Raw genomic sequence first — 19,472 nt, forward strand, 5'->3', positions numbered from 1 at the left:
ACCATATCAATGTTAAAATACATCCTACTAGTGGCCCTCCCTGGCTCTTCACTGGTTACTATGGTAATTCTAATAATACTCAGTGTAAACTAAATTCTTGGAAAGTTTAGTATACTGCTTCCAAGAACTCCCTCCCTTGATTGGTTATTGGTGATTTCAACTTTATCTTACATGACTTTGAAAAATACAGTACCCAACCACTGGACAATGCTGAAGCTAATATTTTTAGTAACAAGATTATTGATCTGGATCTAAATGATTTAAGCAGCACTGGCTTCCCTTTCACTTGGACAAATAAGAGAAGTGGGCCTGCTCTCACTGAGCAGAGATTGGATAGAGGATTAGCCACTGAGTCCTGGCTCCTCCTATATCCAAACTCTACTATCACTAATCTTTTATCTATTGGCTCTGATCACCATCCCATTTTGATTAACACTAATCCTCACTGGAGTACTGGTAAAATCCCTTTCAAGTTGTTTGGTCGTTGGATAGACCATAAGGATTGTAAGGATATCATCTTTGAATGTTGGCAGAGGAACTTGTCTGGTTCTAGCGCTTTTCTAATTGATAGAAAACTCAAAGAGGTCAAGCTGAAACTCAAAATCTGGAACAAATAAGTTTATGGCAACATAAAGACAAACATTGAAGAATGTAAGCAACATCTGCATTGGCTACAATAAAACTACTTCAATCAGGACAGAAGTAAAGCCTTACAAACTGCAATGAAAGTTCCAAAGAATGGCAAGACATTGAAGAAAATTTTTGGAAAATCAAAAGCAGAGACCAATATATCAAATTGGGAGATAAGAATACAAGTTATTTCCACAGAACTACAAAAAGCAGATTAAGAAGGAACAAGATAGATACCATCCAAGATAGTTCTGGAAACTGGATAGAAAACTACCAAGACATAAAACAATGCTTCACCAACCACTTCTCAAAAATGGCTACTTCAGAATCCCCTTCTATGAATACTGAAATCCTTAACCTCATTCTTACAATCATAACCACTGAAGATAACAAAAATCTCAATAGAATTCCTGAAGATAGTGAGGTCAAAGATATTCTCTTCAGCATGGCCAAAGATAAAGCTCCAGGACCAGATGGCTTCCCAACTAACTTCTTCCAAGCAAATTGTGACATTATAGGAGAGGACCTAGTTAAAATGGTCCAACATTTCTTCAAGTCAGGATACCTTTTCAAAGAAATGAACTCAACCTTCATATCCTTGATACCCAAAATTGATAACTCTACTAGTCCCAGCCATTTCAGACCCATTAGCCTCTGCAACACCACTTACAAAATCATATCCAAACTGCTAGCCCAAAGAGTGAAACCATATCTCAACAAAACCATATCTCCCTACCAATCTGCCTTCATAACTGGAAGACAAATAGCTGATAATATAGCCATTTCCCATGAAATTATTCATCACATGAGAACCAGAAGAGGGCTTAAAGGCAACAAAGGAAGTATGGGGATCGAGATTGATATGGCTAAAGCCTTTGACATAGTGGACTGGAAGTTTCTTCATACAATTATGGTCAAAATTGGCTTCAACTCTGAATGGTGCAACAAGATTATGCAATGCATATCCACTACTTCTATTGGTGTCCTTCTAAATAGCTCCCCTGACAAATTCTTTAACCCTACTAGAGGACTCAGGCAAGGAGACCCCCTGTCTCCTTACCTGTTTCTTTTCTGCATGGAGGAACTATCCAGAATCTTATCTCATGCTGAAGATTTGGGTCTCATCTCTGGAGTAAAAATTTGTAGGAATGCCCCATCCATAAATCATCTCCTCTTTGCTGATGATTGTATGGTTTCTGTAAGTCAAATACTATTGAAACACAGAATCTCAAGGATATCCTCAACATTTTTGGAGATACTTCTGGCCAACTCATCAACTTCAGCAAATCAAGAGTCTTCTTCAGCAAGGACACTGATCCAGCTCTTATGCCTATTATCTGCAAGCTGCTTGGAGTTCAAATTCTTCCTGCAAATGACAAGTATCTAGGCTCTCCTTTATTTACCCATAGAAGCAAGATCCAATCTTTTAAACCAGGAGTGGATAAGATGAAGAGAAACCTGTCTAGCTGGAAGAATTCCCCACTGAACCCAACTGGAAGAGAAGTTATAATAAAATCTGTCACCTCTACAGCGAGCTTCTATCAAATGAATTGTTTCAGAATCCCAAAGCAAACATGTCAAGATATGAACAAACTACAAAGAGATTTCTTCTGGGGAAAGAACCTGGAAAACCCCACAGGCTACTAGCCAAAAGCCTGGACAGCCATTTGCAAACCTAAGGAGCTTGGTGGATTAGGTTTTATGAATATGGAGCTTTTCAACAGTGCCATGATAACAAAAATAGGATGGAGATTGGAGCAGGACAAGGATTCTCTCTGGTACCAACTGATGGATGCCAAATATTTATTGGGAAGAAATGTTCTCAGCATGAACACCAAAGCTAAAGATGGAGACTCCTGGATATGGAAAGGGGTTTTAGAAGGTATTCAGAACATTAAGCAACACTGTGAATGGAGAATAGGAAATGGAAACACAATAAAAATTTGGGAGGACTTCTGGATACCTACTTCAACTGACAAACTCATCAAACCTGCAAACTGCCCCAATGATATCCAACTTCTAGCTCACCTAATGACAGATCAAAGGGAATGGAATATTCAGCTCATACAACAAATCTTTAGTTCTGATACTGCTCAAGTCATTAATCTTGATATTCACCCCAGAGAAAAAGACAATATTCACTGGAATCTCAACAGCACAGGAAAATTTTCTGTTAAAGCTCTATACAAAGCTAAAATAGAGAATCTCTATAGAAATGATCAAACAACAAGAGACTGGAGAGCTATATGGAATTTGGAAGTGGCACCAGCTGTCAAAACTTTTCTATGGAAATGTGCTCATGAAATTCTGCCAACAAATGCCAAAACTGCAAGCATTCTCCACTATATTGATCTCATATGCAAATTATGCAACTGTGGGGAGGAAACTATGACACACATGTTCCTCAACTGCCCTGCAGCCACTGAAGTCTGGCAGCAAATGTTAGGTGGGAATCATGGCTTATTTGATCACCATACTGTTTTCATGGACTGGTTTCACAATGCAAACATCAGTCATAATGTCTGCATCTATGCAACCACTTGTTGGTTCATTTGGAAGGCTAGATGTGATCTAGTTTTCCAAAACATCTCTCCAAATGCTAAGAATACTACTCTCAGCATTCAACAACATCTCTGTGATTATAACAGATTTCACAAGTTACATTGCCATGCCTTGAATACTCAGGGGCATATCATTGAGAATGAATCCCATATAGCTACTCCTGGAACTCATGTTGGGATCCAACAACACAAGCAGAGCTTTGGTTTCTTAATCAAAATCTGTACTATTCAGGATCCCAACACTTATCAGTTTTTCTCTGCCCTAACTATTATTGATTTTGCAGGCAACTATGTTGATAGCAGAGGACACATAGGCCAGTGGGAGCAGAAGGAGCCACAGGAGGAGCAGACTTAGCCTTTCAATGGGCAGAGGAAAAGCAGCACATGAACATAGAAATACATGCTGAAACAAGTGAAATCCTGGAGCACTTCAACACTCTCTACGTCCAAGCAATCAAAGGAAGATTCAGTAGAAACTACCACAAGGAAAAACAGACATCGAATGAAGAATCCCTATTACATATCAAACCTGTAACTTTTGTTTTACTGGGTCTTAACCTGTTACATAGAACCCAAAATCTCCAAGCTTTGAATTTGGCTATAACTTGTAAGAACCTTAGCAGTGGGTCTAATGTTTGTCTAAACAATGACCACACTTGCATTATTAGCAATACAAATCCTTAGGCTCTGCCTAAGTTTTCTTTAAAAAAAAAAAATCCAATAACATCACATTCGTCATTGTGTTCAAATTATTGGTGTTTTTTTCTCTTATTCATATGGTCTCCTGCTCTCTTTAGAACCCAAGGATATAGAAGTAGCCAAGTAAGAGCTACAGAACAGATCTAGGATTACATTTGGATTTTGGTGTAGACTTGCATAATTTCAAGCGTTTCCTACTCATATTTAAATCAGTAATTCTGGTTTCTATAATGATATACCTTCTACTTTGTTGATTCTTATCCTATCTTTCAAATTTCTTTTTCTAATTTTTATGGCAAAATATTGTATTTGAAGCTTTTGGGTACACCAACCAAAGAGATGATGTCTAGTTCATGTCTCATCGTGGAAAACGTGCTGTAGGGTCTGTTGAAAATATACGTGCAATATAGAACTTTAATTATACTGAAGAATATCTCTAATATTCCAATACTCTGTCAAATCAAAATGAATTAGTAAACCTTCTGCATTTTCAATCCCGATTCACTGAGCAGAATGTTGGTAGACTTGGGAGTTGGCAACGGCGATGATGTCAACTGTCAACAATGTTGGGGTTAGTGTGCTGACTAGTCCGAGGCCTGGTTTGGTACTATTGTTGTTTCTGCCAAAAGTACAGGAGAGGAGTAACAACATTTCTGTAATTTTTCATTTCACCCATCGTTACGTAACTATCTATATACACGTACAATGTGAGAAAGCTTCAGTAGTTTTTTTACATACATACTGCTGCAAAAATGAAAGCTGAGATATGGTGTGAGAAGGAACTAGACATATAAGAAAGTTTCTGGCAGAAGAGACCTCCCCATTCTTCTGCGCTCAAATCGTATACTTCAGCACAGCTGCATTTCTTTGGCTCCGAATGCTCCAGTTAGTTTCAGCAAGATGTTTCACAAACAGAAAAGAAAGAAGAAATAATGACATTTCTTTCTTATGGACCTACAATTAAACATGAGAAGGGTAACCTGTATAGCTTAGGCATAAAATTTGTCTGTGAAGGGTTCACATCGAAAAACATCAGCTTCATTAAATGTGCAGATCATCGACTGAAAGTTCCTTAGTGAGCATCTTCATTTTCTGCAACACAAGGAAACTCCAATGTATCAGTATCAAAAGAAAAAAATCGACTCATGTTTTTACAGAATATGGCCATTCTTCAATTTTATGTTTTTATACTTAAAAAAGTAGATTATGTTTTTATACTTAGAAAAGTAGACCATTCTCAGTAAAACCTGCCTATTTCGGATCAAAGGTAAAAGGTGCACCATAAAACATATGTAGTCAAATATGATTTCAGTGACAAAGTTTAAAAGAGTGTGATTCAATGAGAATGTTTTCATAACCATGGAATTGCAACTGTTAACAGTATATCCGATTTTTTATTTTGAATTGATTAAACATTTCTGATGTTTCTGTGTCAGTAACCATAAGGAACATGGTTTCATTATGACAGGACGTCCAGAAATTCTCTTTTTACCCAAAGCTACTCTTAAGGACACAAACCAACTGGATTATGACATGAGCAGTTATAAAAGCTATATTTTCAAATTCAGCAGCCTCCATTTATGATATAGAAAAGCAGCAAAAACATAAACAGTAGTTACCGTGATAAATTCTGGAGGATCATCAAGACTAGATGAACCAAGAACAACTTCCCTCTTCAATTTTGCGGTGAGCTTATGGCAAACCCGTAGCTGAAAAAGAACCACCATCTAATAAAAACCAGAAGTATGCCCATACACCATCTAAAGCATATGACAGAACTTTCTCTTACCTCTGATCGAGTAGCTCCACCAATGATAAAGACGAAAATACGTTGACCCATCCTTTTAAAATCGCTAGATGCATGCCGTAACACTGAGTCACTAAAAATACAACAGCAGAGCAAATGTTAAGTACAACATGAGATCGAAGGCAATCATATAACAACCAAAGAAGATTACAATATTATGCATGTGGTTTCTAGGAAAAGGTCTAATCTTGCAGGCTCCAGCTACTCAAAGGTGGAAAACGATGACAAATTTCCTTCCCTTCTTACAGATACAAAGATATAACTTTTCCTTTTCTAAGAGGTTTTGCTTCCGTCACCATCTTTTCTATATTTTATTATTGATCTTCTAACAAAATATGGCTTAGGCGCTTAGGACAAGTCCATTTATTGAACACCAATTTATGCCTTGCACCAACTATATAACCATAAAAACACCCAGGTTTCATACCTGCGTACACATTATGGTTTACAAATGTGCATACAAATTACAAAGGATTAACAATACCACCATATCCTAGAAACCACGGAAATACACTTACAAACCATGGAAATACCAGTGTTGAAGGGAACCACTTACTATAATATCTATTAACTGTTCTCCTATCTATTATATCCTGAAAATTTCCTTCTTAGTGTTATGATCAACAAATTATACAGCTATGGATTCAAAATCCTATTTATTTTCTTTAAATGCATGATTTTTATCTTCAACCTGTAAAAAATCTAATTACTCCTACTAGAAAATGAAAAAACATTTAAATCGAGACACATACAAAATTGAAACTGTGAAACTGATTTCAGGAATCATGTTCTTAAACTTGGAGGTCAAGCCGTGATGTAGAACATCAATAGTAGACCTGTGGCATTCATCCAGGACAGTATCTGAACAAATGTAAATAATGCATGATGATAACAGATTATTTGAAGGGTAGAAAGATCATGAGTACCTCGAATATCCATCATCAGAACCCCGAGGTCGAGCCCATGTGGCAGTCCGCCTTGATCTCATAGAATGAGCTGCTGCAACAGGAGCTTGACTTGTCCTTGCTGATGCACTTGGGAGGGACCTATTTGATGTTATTGTTGTAGAAGGATTAGGTTCGTTCATACATGCATACTCATTCTTTGGTAGTTCGCCTTTGCTAACCTTCTCAATCAGCTCCTGAAAATTGGCAAAATGACGGAACCATAAGAATTACTACTGCTTCATACATAGTGTTCACATGTCTTTCCTAGGAGAAACTTACTACACAACATCAAGTTTTACCAACTTCTACTCGATATACCTCTATCACAGGGTAAAATCGTGAGAGTGCCCAAGTTTCTTCTTCCTCCCCCGTTCGGTCTTTTCTAGCTGCATGTTTCCTCTATAAATAAAAAAAGAAAGTGAATAAAGTTACTAGAAACAGGGTATTGAACTGACCAAACAGGAAGAAAACCAATTTCTACATAACTTTATAGTTTCTCAGTACATCAAAGTTTTACCTTCTGAGCATCAAACTTCAGCGAGAATCCAGCAAGTGAATTTTTTTTGTTATCAGAAGCTCCCTCAAATAATTTCAAATTGTTTACAGCGTTCATGTCGTCAGGGGATATCTTTGCCAACTGTGAGAGGATAAATAGTAAGCATTTCAAATTTATAATTGCGGAATCAGATTTAGTTTCGCCAAGGAGAAAGAGTACTCTGCCTACTTCTGAAAAAGTAAAAAAGAAATAAAGGAATGGAAGCATGTTTTGCGCAACACGAGTGAAAATTACAAGAATAAATTCTTGAAAAAGGGGGAGTGTGTACACACTAAAAAAAGGTATAAAAGTTTCTACACTAACAATCAAATACATGGGGAACGGGTTGTACCGCCATTGTCCCCAAGTGTCAAGGGCTTCGAGGAGCAATGTTGGATATGATGTATGACGGGATAACTCTGATCAAAACTTAGGAAGGCAATGTTATAGCCAAATCTTGCATATAAAGAGACTGACCCTAAACCTAAAAGTTGTGGAGAGTAAATGTGGGCTAGGGCGTATGATGGGATAACCTTAATCAAAATTAAATTAGGAAGGGAATGATGTAGCATATAAAGAGACTGAACCTAAAATCTAAAAGTTGCAAGGAGTAACAAGGAATGACTCCATACACAACAATTTGAGAGCCAGATAAGGACGAATCAAGACTTAAATTTTTTACACTGATTATTTTGAAGGTCGAGCTATTATTTAAGAGGGCCATATAGGCAGGATAAAATACAGATCTAAACAACCTAGTGTCAAAAAAAAATGTAACAAACTTATCGATACGCCAGAGCTATATCATTGAAATATCAAAAATTATTACTAACCATGCATGATGCAAGTAATATTTTTAGATAAGATGATCATAAGTAAAAAATGAAAAACAACTAGATAAACTACCAACAATCATGAAATGAACTACTGTTTTTAATGACGTTCTTTGAGATGAACTAATTCAAAAGTGAGGAGAGGAACGCCTGTAAAACTGAGATTCTCAAGAATGAGATCAAATTAAAGATAGCATATTCGAGTAGCTTTCAATGATCAAATTTAAGGCAGCTTACTTATGGGATTGAGGCAAAGGCAAGTTAAAACTGTGAGAGTGAGAGTATATCTACCTTTAAACTTTTACATCCCAGTGGTGCATATATTGAAAAAAAAAACAGCTTCTAACCTCATCGTTATGATTCTGAAGTACTATAACTAATTTTCGAGTCATAGATTAGTAGTCATGTAAGCAGTTAAAAAACAACCTACCTGCATCAACTTGGTACCTTTATCACCCTCAAATTTCTCAGGATAGACACACGCATATATCATCATCAAACGCAACTTATTTTCAGGAGATGCATCCTGCATAAGATAGGGAAATTAACCTGATCAAAATGAAAAAGTATTCACTGGTCGGGCACATGATAATTACTTTTTCCTGAGTTTCAAACATATATCCAATTCCAAATTTCCAAGTTACCTGCTTTAACCGTAGAAAGTTGATAAGTTCCTTTGAGCCAGCATCTCCAAAAACAAGATCCTGCTCCAGTTGGCCAAGATCTCGCAGCCCCAACTCCCTAATAAGCCTATTAATTTTTCCCGCAATCTACAATAGAGTAGAATCATTACCCAGTGATTAGTTATCAAATCAGTATACATCCTGTATAACTGTACTACAGACTGCTTTATCAGATCAGATTAGTTAGTTTTACTTATGAACCTAGCCTATGACTGTCATCTACCATCCTCTAGGCTAAGCAGCTGTTACTGGAGAGCACTAAAACAATATACAGCGTAAGAGAATCAGTCATTTTTGACTCAGCCTTGACGAGCTAGCTGCTAGGCAAGCAAATGTGGCAGCTCTATCCCAAATTCTGAATCATTTAATTGCAATATAATTATATCACCAGATTATATGCACTGCAAGCAGCAGCAGCAGCAGGGACACATTACACTTCATTAGGAGTGCACTTGAAATTCTGAACCCAGCTAAAGATGCTGCATATGACCATAAAAAGATTTATTACTCAGGAAACTACCTCTACATGGAGGGAGAGCTTATCCACTTGTTCATTATACTGTGGTAGGGCTTGGACCATCTTTTGTAAATCTCGAGTTGACAGTTCACCGCCATCTCTGTAAAAAGAGACATGGAATTGGGATAATAAACACATGAACTGAAAAGCCATCATTCTAATACACATTCAGAAAAATTCTGGACTAAGGATCCCACATCTTTCCATGAAAGCCAATCAACTATAAACGCACCAACAGTAAGACTTAAATTTCAAATACTATTCTTTTTACACATGTTTTATTGAAGTTAGAGTGACCCTATACCAACTTATGATCATACAGTTAATACAACTATGTTAGATACATCCAGAAAAGATATAAGGAACACATTATGTATATTTCCAAACATTGCCATCATCTTAATTTACTACATTCATAAAATTGAAATGACTCAATGCTCATTGAATAACAGAAACCGCATAGAACAAACCTTGATTGAAATTGCGCAGCTTTATTTTTTGAAACAAAATTTGTCATCTTCTCATGCAATCTTTCGCTAGCCTGTAATACATGTACAAGGATCAAAATATAATCTCCCCAACTTCCTACAGACATACAAAATCTAAGAGATCAGACATACATCTGCAATATGTGCATGGCGTAGCTCCAGCCACACAGGATCGTGGTCCTCCAAAAGAACTTCCTTCTTCTCAGGTTCACCACCTGACTTGCTTGGAACCTAACAGCATATTAGTAATGTATCAGAATATGAAATGTAAATCTCAAATTACACGTAACAATAATAGCGGTATTACAGGAGTAAGAATTAATTGGGACATACCTCGTGAACATATTTATTTCCATCCAAGTTTAATAAGTCATGGCACATGGCATCATACGTCCATTCATGAATTACTGGGGCAATCTGAAGGTGTCGAGCCATATATTAGTAAAAAAACTCAAATGAGCATAAGCATTCTCTTTCAAAACAAGAAATATCACTTACATGGTCTACAGATCTGTCCAAGAGTAGCAGCTCGCACGTTTCTGACTGGGGAAAGTGAGGTATGCTGCTTTTGTATTTTGTAATACAGTTCCACACAGAGGCGGCAAGCTTTGTAGGAATTAAGTCTCGAAATGTCGTCTCTGTGGATTCGTCAACCTTCGCAGCACGATAGCGAACATATGGAAGCTCCTGAAGAACATCAACGAACAACAAATTGAAGCTAATTAAGTTTTAGATCCGTAGGATAGTTAGCTATGACAGTCATAAACATTGCTCAACATTTGTTTCTGGTATATAAAACGATTGTGGATGTTACAGAAGTCTAACATGAAGACTTATTCGAGGTAATCAATGTACAAAACTTTTAAATCCGTACTCTTAGTGAAGCAAATACTGTAGCAATCCGAGTTGCCATCACATCCAAACAAGCCTCATGTTGGCGAGTGTTCTGCATGTTTTCCCCATACAACTCCTCAAGTGCTCTCTCATTATCAGTGACAAATCCCTACAAGATTAATCACAAAACAAGAACAGTTACAAAAAATGAATAACCATTAGCAGCTCCTGCCCAATATATATTACATGTGACAATCTTTTGTATAGGTCCTTGGGTAAGTTAAGTTCATATTACTTCTATCTGCCCTGCACTGTGGAACAACCGAAACCGGCATGCAGATGTCAAACATATTCATGCTTTAAATTCCAATCAAATCCTAGAATCTCCCAATACTAATATACGTGAAAGAAGTAGGATTGGAGGCATTCCATCCATTTTTTTAAATCTATTCCTCTCAATGCTTCACCATTATTGGATCGAAGAAGTTATGAACTTTGTAGTCTGTATCTCACTTGGATATAGCATATAGGATCGTCCACCCACGAGATATGGTATGCCAATAAACTTTACATCCAAAAGGCATATCTAACATCATCTAAGGTTTTTATTGACGGTATAACACCGATTCTGTTCTCCAAAAAAATATTAATGCTAAGAAGTGGAAATCTATCACCCTCAAGTAACTCACTCTCGCACAGGATGTTCAGTATTAAATTTTGTCTGTCAATAAATACCTGGCTATCCATTGCGAAGTACTCCAGATTCATCTGCAAGGTAAACCAAAATGGAAATAAATCAGTGCATAATATAAATATCTAAACAACAGGTGGACATCCAAGATCCATGTCTCCAAAAGCATAAGAAGATGAGCATAATAAGAAACTTGACCTCTCTCAATGCACCAATACGAGGCAAAACACTGGTATCGTTCTTGATAAGATTAACCAATTCCTTTGGAATTGGCGAACTGAAGAAGACAAACGCCCTGAAACAAATCACTACAATATTAATTACTAACACCAAAACAAAACAAAAAATGAGTTTCTGGAGATGTCTTTCACGTACTTCTTGTACAATGGCACCCTTCCTGACATGTCAGACAAAAACATGACAACACTGCATGATGCAAGAAACAAGAGTCAGAATCAAACTTGCCAACACCTAAAGATCATTTAGGCAATCCAAATGCATCGACGAGGAAATAGAAGAGTGAGGGAAACAAACTTACTTCTCCCTTAAAGGCTGTATGAAATATATCGCATCCATGGAGGGTAATGGCTGCCTTCGCCTGTATAGATCTTCCACCACTGCAATAAACATTGAAGAGTAGTTAACACTAGGTAACTCAAAGCAGTAAAATTCTTAAATCGCTACTACACCCAATAGGGATCCACTCGGCAGACAGAATTAAGACCACTAACCATTTCCTAAGAATTTGACTACTAGATAACAAGTTTGACTACTAGAATATATATGCATATCAGAACTACCAAGCGAAACTCAAATCACAAAGATGCCAAGTTCGTTTAGTCGTTTACAAATCAAACAAGTTCGTTCACAGCTGTCTAGCTTTAGACGGTAAAATATTCTTTTCTTTGCTAAGTTTAAATTATAAAATAAGCTCAAGACAAAGAGGCTTATAAATATTGACATCCACAGCGTTTCAAAAACACATACGTAAAAAATGACATCCAACGACAAATGCCATGATCACACAAAACATAGCATATAGCATGAGAGAAACATCAAACTACATCAGGATTTGGTAAATGCATCTGTGTTGCTTACATGACACTCCTTCGTCTGTAATATCTGCCATCTTGCAAGAGCAAGACATGACTTTGACTGTAACTTTGTCCATGATGAGAACCTGCATAATCAGTTAAATTGACAAAATGAGCCCCGCTGAATAGAGTGGGCAAAAGTCTATGAAAATCACAAAGTAAAGAACCAAACCAAATTTCACAGTAAAGATGTATTTCAAGAAGGAGCTAAGGTATCAAATCTTATTATCTACTAGTGTACAAGAGTTACAACAAGAAGAAAGCAATAAATGTAACACAACTATCAGGAATTCGAAAATCACTAGTTTCAACATCAAAATGTTTATCAGTGTTACTTCCAACATACATTTCAGTACAGCTCAAATGATAGACAGTATGTCAAAAAATTTGATTGACTTCAAATATAGTGGATTAAGGTTTGCATGCCAGACTAATACAGAACCTTAGGTACCAAATGAATCAAGTCAATTACCCAATTAATATCCAGTTTAAAGTTCAACACACAAGGAAAAATGTAATATCAACTTTGTAAGATGGTAAAACCATATCTCCTAAATGCTATAGGCAGGCCATGTCTCTCATTTTACAACCAGAAAAACTATTATGTAGCAGAAATTCACATCTTCAAATAAACCTTGGAGTTACCATACAACTGCAAATGGTGCGGGACTATTATTTGCATTCCTGAAAATTTCCGTGATACAAAACATGGCGAATTTGAATGTTATAGACAGCATGCTAATAATTGGTGAGAACACAAAGGAGATACAGGCACAGCACATAAAAGCAGCAATTAGAATGTCGAAAGCATGTTAAAAAAGAATACCTTCCATGTTGATTTTGAATCACCTGTTTGGGCCGAACGAAGCATTTCCTGCAGCAAACCTGTAAATAAAGAGACCACATGATCATCATAGATTCATGATAAGAAATGTCCTATATTTCAAAAGAAAAAAAAATCACAAAAATGAAATGTTGCCTATTGTCGTGAAATTCAAGGTAAACAAAAATTCACCAAAAATGAAATGAGATGACGAAGAAAAGTACTTACGATCACGGCTAATTTGCCGGAAGGTTTTATATTCAGAGGAGGAGGCATGAGAAGACGAATCAGAATCCGACATAGACATTGTTTGAAAAACTCTTTTTTTTTTATCAAAGTTGTGTCACACTACTCAATGATTGATTTTGAAGCGGAAAAGATGAAAGAAACCGTGAAAATGAAGATTCAGAAGGTCGGAGAAATGATTTCAGAGATGGAGAGCCGTGGTTTTGATGAAATTTCGGAATGGAGAAGAACGAGTCTCTTTGCTCTATTTTTCTCTCTTTTCTCTCATTTTTTCTGTGTAATTTCCAGAATTTATTATGTGTTGAATTGAATTTCCAAATTTGAATCCCGTAATTTCATTTCATTTTTGTTTATTTAGATATTGGTCCTTCCGAGTCTTTGACCGAGATCCTTGTAGTGGGAATCAAGTCATGGCTCGTGATAATCCAAAGATGCTACCCCAAATATGACAAATTTAGGTGCCAAGGCCGGCCGGGCCTCTTGTTGCTGGTTACCTTTTAAAATTGAATTGATGGGAACTGGTGATAAAAGACCGGCCAAATGCTACCCAGTGGTGTGCATTTTAATGTGTGTACATGTTTTGCAAAATACAAATGATATTTTTAGTCTTGTATTATTTCATCAAATATTGTTATCCTTTATGCATTAACTTGTGTATGGATGCATAGATTGAGAATGGGATCACTTTTTTTTTTTTTTTTTTGATAAGAAGAGATGATATACTAAAGAGAAAGAATTTACAAAGAAATATCAGAGGTAGAAAAAAAGAAACGTTAAACAGAAAGCTACAAACTGATATTACACAAATAGAGCTTCCCAATTATTAAGAACAGAACTGGTTAAGTTCAGGTGCACTCTTTTCCCGGCTGCAGTAGCCCATGCTAAGACTAGAGACTTCACCTCAACACCCATATCTGTCTCAGTCTTGAAATTATAGTTTTGCTCAAAGATATGTCTATTCCTTTCAGTCCAAATCGTGTAAACCACAACTGTATGTATGAGATTCCATAAAAAGTTACCTGCAATGGAGAAGTGAGCATGATTTCAGGTGATAGCCAACATTCCCATGCTTCTCGATACAACCCAGGACCAGTTGTTGCTTGGAATAACAGTAGACCAAATCTTGTGTGCTATTTTACAGTGCAAAAAGATGTGATCTTGCGATTCTGCGTCATCGCCACAAAGCATACATGAATTATATATATATCGATACCTTTTATCTGCATTATGTCTATTGTATTTAGCTTCTCATGAAGTAAGCACCAGACGAGGAAATTTATTTTTGGAGGAACTGCCTTCTTCCAGACAAAATTGTAAGGAAAATCTAGAATACCAAAGTTAGCTACTAAATGCGAATAAAGTGATTTTACGGAGAATATACCAGAGCTGTGCAGAAAAAACATTCTAGTGTCAGGTTGATTATCCAGGATCGGAGGATAGTTACCAATCCTCAGCATAAAATCAATAAACTCATTTGCTTCTAAACCCGTAAAATTCCTTTTAAAAGAAAATTGCCAATTTTCCGTCAGTAGAGACCATATCTGTAATCTTCGCAACCTTGTTACGAGCTAGCTTGTATAATGACGGGAATGCAGAAGCAAGAGATGTATTACCTCTCCAGATGTCGTTCCAAAAAGAAATTCTGCCACCAGAATGGATAAACAAGTTTGAGTTGCAACTTACAAGATGTGCAGTATCTGCAATTGTTTTCCAGCAAGACACTCCATGAGAGGTGTTTACTTTTTCCGGTACCCAGCAGGAGAAGCCATCACCATGTGATGTAGGACATCTCGGCCTTAGTCTACAAGTTATCTTATTTCCTTTTTAGTATTTCTCTTTATTTAGAACTCTAGTTATTTTCGGTAATGGGTAGCCTATATAAACAGGCATATGTTTCTCTTAGGGTGATGATCTTATTATTATCAATCAATATTATTATCGTTTAATACGATTCTCTTTTATTTCTTTTATCTTTTCTTTGATTTCTTGATTAATATCGTCAATTCTCATCCTTTTCGTCTCTTCGCATCCCTAGCAATCTCCGCATTACATTCTTCATTTATCGTGCTACATTAGTTGGTAACACAACCAAAGTTTTTAGATTCTTATCTAGAAATCGATCCATTAAACCGCTTCCGCAAACTCAAACCCTATTACAAAGAAAGAAAAAAAGTTTTCTTCTTTTACGTTTTTGATCATGAAGGAAATAACTATGGAAGATCTTCTGCAGCTTAGATCAGAATTAATAACTAGTCTTGCATAATATAGCAAGGAATTACAGGAGATTATTTATAGACCTTATCCGTACTACAGAGATAGAATAAGAAAAATAGAACTACGTATTGCTAGAGAAGAGAAAAAGCAAACATTGGAGAAGCTTGAATATATGATTATCGCTAAACGTGAAAGGGCTGAAGCTAAACGAGAATATAAACGTAGAATTGCCAAAACCTTCAGTAAGAATTCACATGATGATAAAGGAGTTTTGTTATCAACTCCAGAAGACTCATCGTCTTCTAATGGTGCTATAGCTGTTTCGGCAACATCAGTTAGTGAAGAAGAGAGGGAAGTTATTGTTCCCAAAGTTTCGTCTTTAACTCAGGAAGTTTTGTTATCGTCTGTAGGTGTTAAAGATGTTTCAACTACATCTGTTCCTGAAGAATGAGAAGAAGAAAATCAGGTAGACAAAGCTTCTCATGTTTCCCAACAGAGTAATGACAAACCAATTACAAAAGCACAGTTTTAAGATTTTGTGGAATGTTTTAGACAGTTCCATGAGGTCCCGTTTGAACAAGTTATTATAGTTTCTTCTCTAACAGATAAAGAAAATCATGTTCTTATGCAAAAAGAAAATCTGGTCGACGAAGGTGAAGAAGAAAATAAGGTTAATGAAGTTTCTTTTTCAACTCATGAAGTTTCAGCGTCATCTAAAGGCAATGGAATTATCCCTGTTACTTCTGTTGAGCAGAACATTATTGAATCAACTTATGAGAAGGTCGAAGTTTCGCATGTTTCACAAGACCTTAATGGTAAGCCTTTGGATCTTAGTTTATTAACTTCTAATATTGATATGCCTGTTCATTCTTTTGTTGATAATAATCAAGTTATTGTTCAACTGGATACACAAATAGTATTGCATACGAGTCCTAGTAAGGCTCAACTCGTTGGGATAAACGATAAGAATTCTTTGGTGTCGTTTGATATATTTGTTGGTGTACATAAACATATGTTTCTGAAATAAACATATATTGAAGATTATATTGGTAGACAAGTTTAAACTGAAAGGTTATTGTCGGATTTGAAAAGCCTCATGTGCACTGTACAATCCGGTGATAAGATTTGCATTGAAGAGACGTTTGTGCAATGGTCTACGCCGAAGGGTATCGGGTGGAAAATGACATATCTGTCACCTACGGTTGATAATTTAGGAAGCTGAGGTCTTTCAGGTTCTTATCTACATCCTAATACCTTTGTAAATAATTTACCTATCGTCAGCCAAATCAATAACAAGGACACCGTCATAAAAGAAACAAAACTATATCAATTTACCGGTCGACAATTGCCTCTTTACGACCCTAGTAATGGATGTCTCGCAAATGATAATTGCATAATTGAAGCCGAGATTTCTGCAGAGAAAGTAAGATCCTTTGACAATCTGATTTATGGAGCTGCACATGGATTTCTGTTGGGTGCCAATTAAGATGTTTGGATTCCTCTTCAATCTTTGTTTGATGCAGTCATGCCAATGGGATATTCTTTATTTTATAAAACCTATTTTCTATGGCATTCCAGACAAAAAATACTTGGATTTGTAGTTGCTACAAAGCTAATTGAAGAGACTTCGAATGTGTTTTTGCTTGCTCGAATTTACTTTCCAGATTTTATCTACTCAACTACCATTGGAAGAATAATATTAGGATTGTCAGCAAAACACGTTTTTAAGCAAGCTACATGGGAGCGTGGAGGGGAATCTCAATTTATTGTGTTCGATGATGATGGTGTCGATGAAGAGATTATCATCTCATCGTCACAAAAGTTGGTGATTTTTTCGAATTTTATACTAAAAGATCATTGCTCTTTTGGTTATACTCCAATTACGAGAACTGGAATCATTTGGTTCAATGGAGTACGGAAAATTATCACCATGGCAGAAAAATTCTTTTATGCTGTTGCTGCACGTTGGTTAGTCAATTCAGCAAACAGAGAAACTATTTCACATTTCTTGACACATGGAACAAATATTAAGGAGATTATCCAGCAACTGAATTCTGCCATGTAGAAGACAACTGGGAGTGACGTTGGTTATATTTTACTGGAATTCTCGTCAATTGTATATGATCGACACATTTTGGAAGGTGAAACAAGTAAATAGAAATCTTTAATGAATAAGTCTCTTATTGAGTGTAAGGACTTAGATGCTCCGCTTGCTGAAACATTCTTTAGTACAATTCACAACAACTTTATAGATATTCGACTAACGTCATTACACAAATGGGTGCATGAGTTTTTGTCCATATATGGTGATAAGCTGAAGGATTTTCTATTGACAATTGCAAACAATACAACACTTCTATTTTCTTTTCCGGATGATTTGGAAAATTACTATGAGAGGGGAAAACAACATTAACGATCTTCAGTCAGTGTACTTTGTTTGTGATGTACATCATCTCAACAACAGGTGCACTACACATGGAAGGTGCGGCGGAAAAGTTTGGAACTAATCCATTTTATTTGTTGTCAGCAGCAAAGATATATTACTTTCTACTACAACTTTGGATAGATGCGGTTGAGAACTCGTTGGTGAATATTTTTCCAAATATAATACATGAGAAAGAATTGTTGGTGGCTACCGCAACTAACAAGCTAAGACATGTTGAAGTTAAAGAAATCTTGGAACAGTGGGAGGAAGAATTAATTAAATGTGCATCCGAAGGTGAGGTTCAAAATTTCGGCGCCATTAATTTTGTTGGATATTCATGGTTAGAAAGGTTAGTTGAGCACATCGGTTTCATGGAGCCAAAAGAAGAACTTCGCAATAATGGATACAATATGAGTGAGTTTGGACCAGTTAACGGTAAACGGTTCAATGACATTATTGATTCCACGTTCTTTTCTCCATCTATTTGTGCATCATCGTTTGCGACAATTTTAGACAACAGTGTGCAGGCCAGACAGTACGTAGAAAATAAAAGACTTGGTTAGGGAATGATATTTCTAAACAAAAATTTAATACAAAAGTCAAGGAGCTATTCAAACACGCTTTCAAAGGTATAGCTCAGAACTTGAAAGATACACTTGATGTACTTGTGGTGGTCGCTGCTTGCATGGTTTTCATTGCCAACACTAGTGATGTGACTTTTGTCTTTAATCGTGGGAAATTTAAGCACAACTTTTATCATGCTTTGGGATACATTTCTTGGATACTTCAGTTTATGATCTCTAGAGATACGAGTTTTGTGTTCGATCGTGGTAAGACGGTAAACGTGGATTCTACAATTTCTATGGATGAAAAGAACTCATATTCTGTGATGATAACTCGAAGTCTAGAAATATATGGAGAGAATGAAGTTCTTTTTACTATTTAACTCAAGGGCGAGTTTCTTTCAAGAAGGAGGGACTGATGTAGGACATCTCGGCCTTAGTCTACAAGTTATTTTATTTCCTTTCTAGTATTTCTCTTTATTTAGAACTCTAGTTATTTTCGGTAATGAGTATCCTATATAAACAGGCATATGTTTGTCTTAGGGTGATGATCTTATTATTATCAATATTATTATCAATTAATACTATTCTCTTTTATCTCTTTTATCTTTTCTTTGATCTCTTGATTAATATCGTCAATTCTCATCCTTTTTGTCTCTTCGCATCCCTAGCAATATCCGTATTGCATTCTTCCTTTATCGTTCTACATTACCATGCTTATCCACAATGATTCTATACCAAAGTCTGTTTTTTTCTTGACCAAATCTCCAGCACTATTTAGCAAGCATGGAAAGATTCATCATTTTTCATGTTACAAACACCTAAACCACCTTTTTCTTTGTCAGCACAAACCAAACCCCAATTCACAAGATGAGATACAGT

At 36.3% G+C, this 19,472-nt stretch overlaps 1 protein-coding gene across 1 annotated transcript; it reads right to left on the minus strand.

Moving 5' to 3' along the window:
- Positions 1–4,529: 4,529 nt before the first annotated feature.
- LOC113282665 (SNARE-interacting protein KEULE-like) lies at positions 4,530–13,679 on the minus strand. Its single transcript, XM_026531713.1, has 21 exons — positions 13,371–13,679; positions 13,146–13,204; positions 12,324–12,405; positions 11,764–11,842; positions 11,601–11,651; positions 11,424–11,520; positions 11,270–11,302; positions 10,575–10,703; positions 10,199–10,387; positions 10,034–10,117; positions 9,833–9,931; positions 9,683–9,753; positions 9,216–9,312; positions 8,657–8,782; positions 8,443–8,538; positions 7,162–7,281; positions 6,963–7,043; positions 6,624–6,838; positions 5,680–5,770; positions 5,510–5,599; positions 4,530–4,982 (listed from the first exon to the last, which is right to left on the minus strand). Exons 1-21 carry the CDS (start codon positions 13,447–13,449, stop codon positions 4,932–4,934), a joined length of 2,019 nt encoding a protein of 672 aa, XP_026387498.1. The 5' UTR covers positions 13,450–13,679; the 3' UTR covers positions 4,530–4,931.
- Between the last annotated feature and the right edge of the window lie 5,793 nt (positions 13,680–19,472).

The sequence above is a fragment of the Papaver somniferum genome, chromosome 5, assembly GCF_003573695.1.
Source record: "Papaver somniferum cultivar HN1 chromosome 5, ASM357369v1, whole genome shotgun sequence".
In the NCBI taxonomy this organism is placed as follows: domain Eukaryota; kingdom Viridiplantae; phylum Streptophyta; class Magnoliopsida; order Ranunculales; family Papaveraceae; genus Papaver; species Papaver somniferum.

Coding starts and splice junctions, on each gene's coding strand:
- LOC113282665 (XM_026531713.1), bottom strand. CDS start 13,449: ATGTCTATGTCGGATTCTGATTCGTCTTCTCATGCCTCCTCCTCTGAA. Junction 6,839..6,962: donor GATTTTACCCTGTGATAGAG/GTATATCGAGTA, acceptor GCCAATTTTCAG/GAGCTGATTGAGAAGGTTAG. Junction 5,600..5,679: donor GTGGAGCTACTCGATCAGAG/GTAAGAGAAAGT, acceptor GTTCTTTTTCAG/CTACGGGTTTGCCATAAGCT.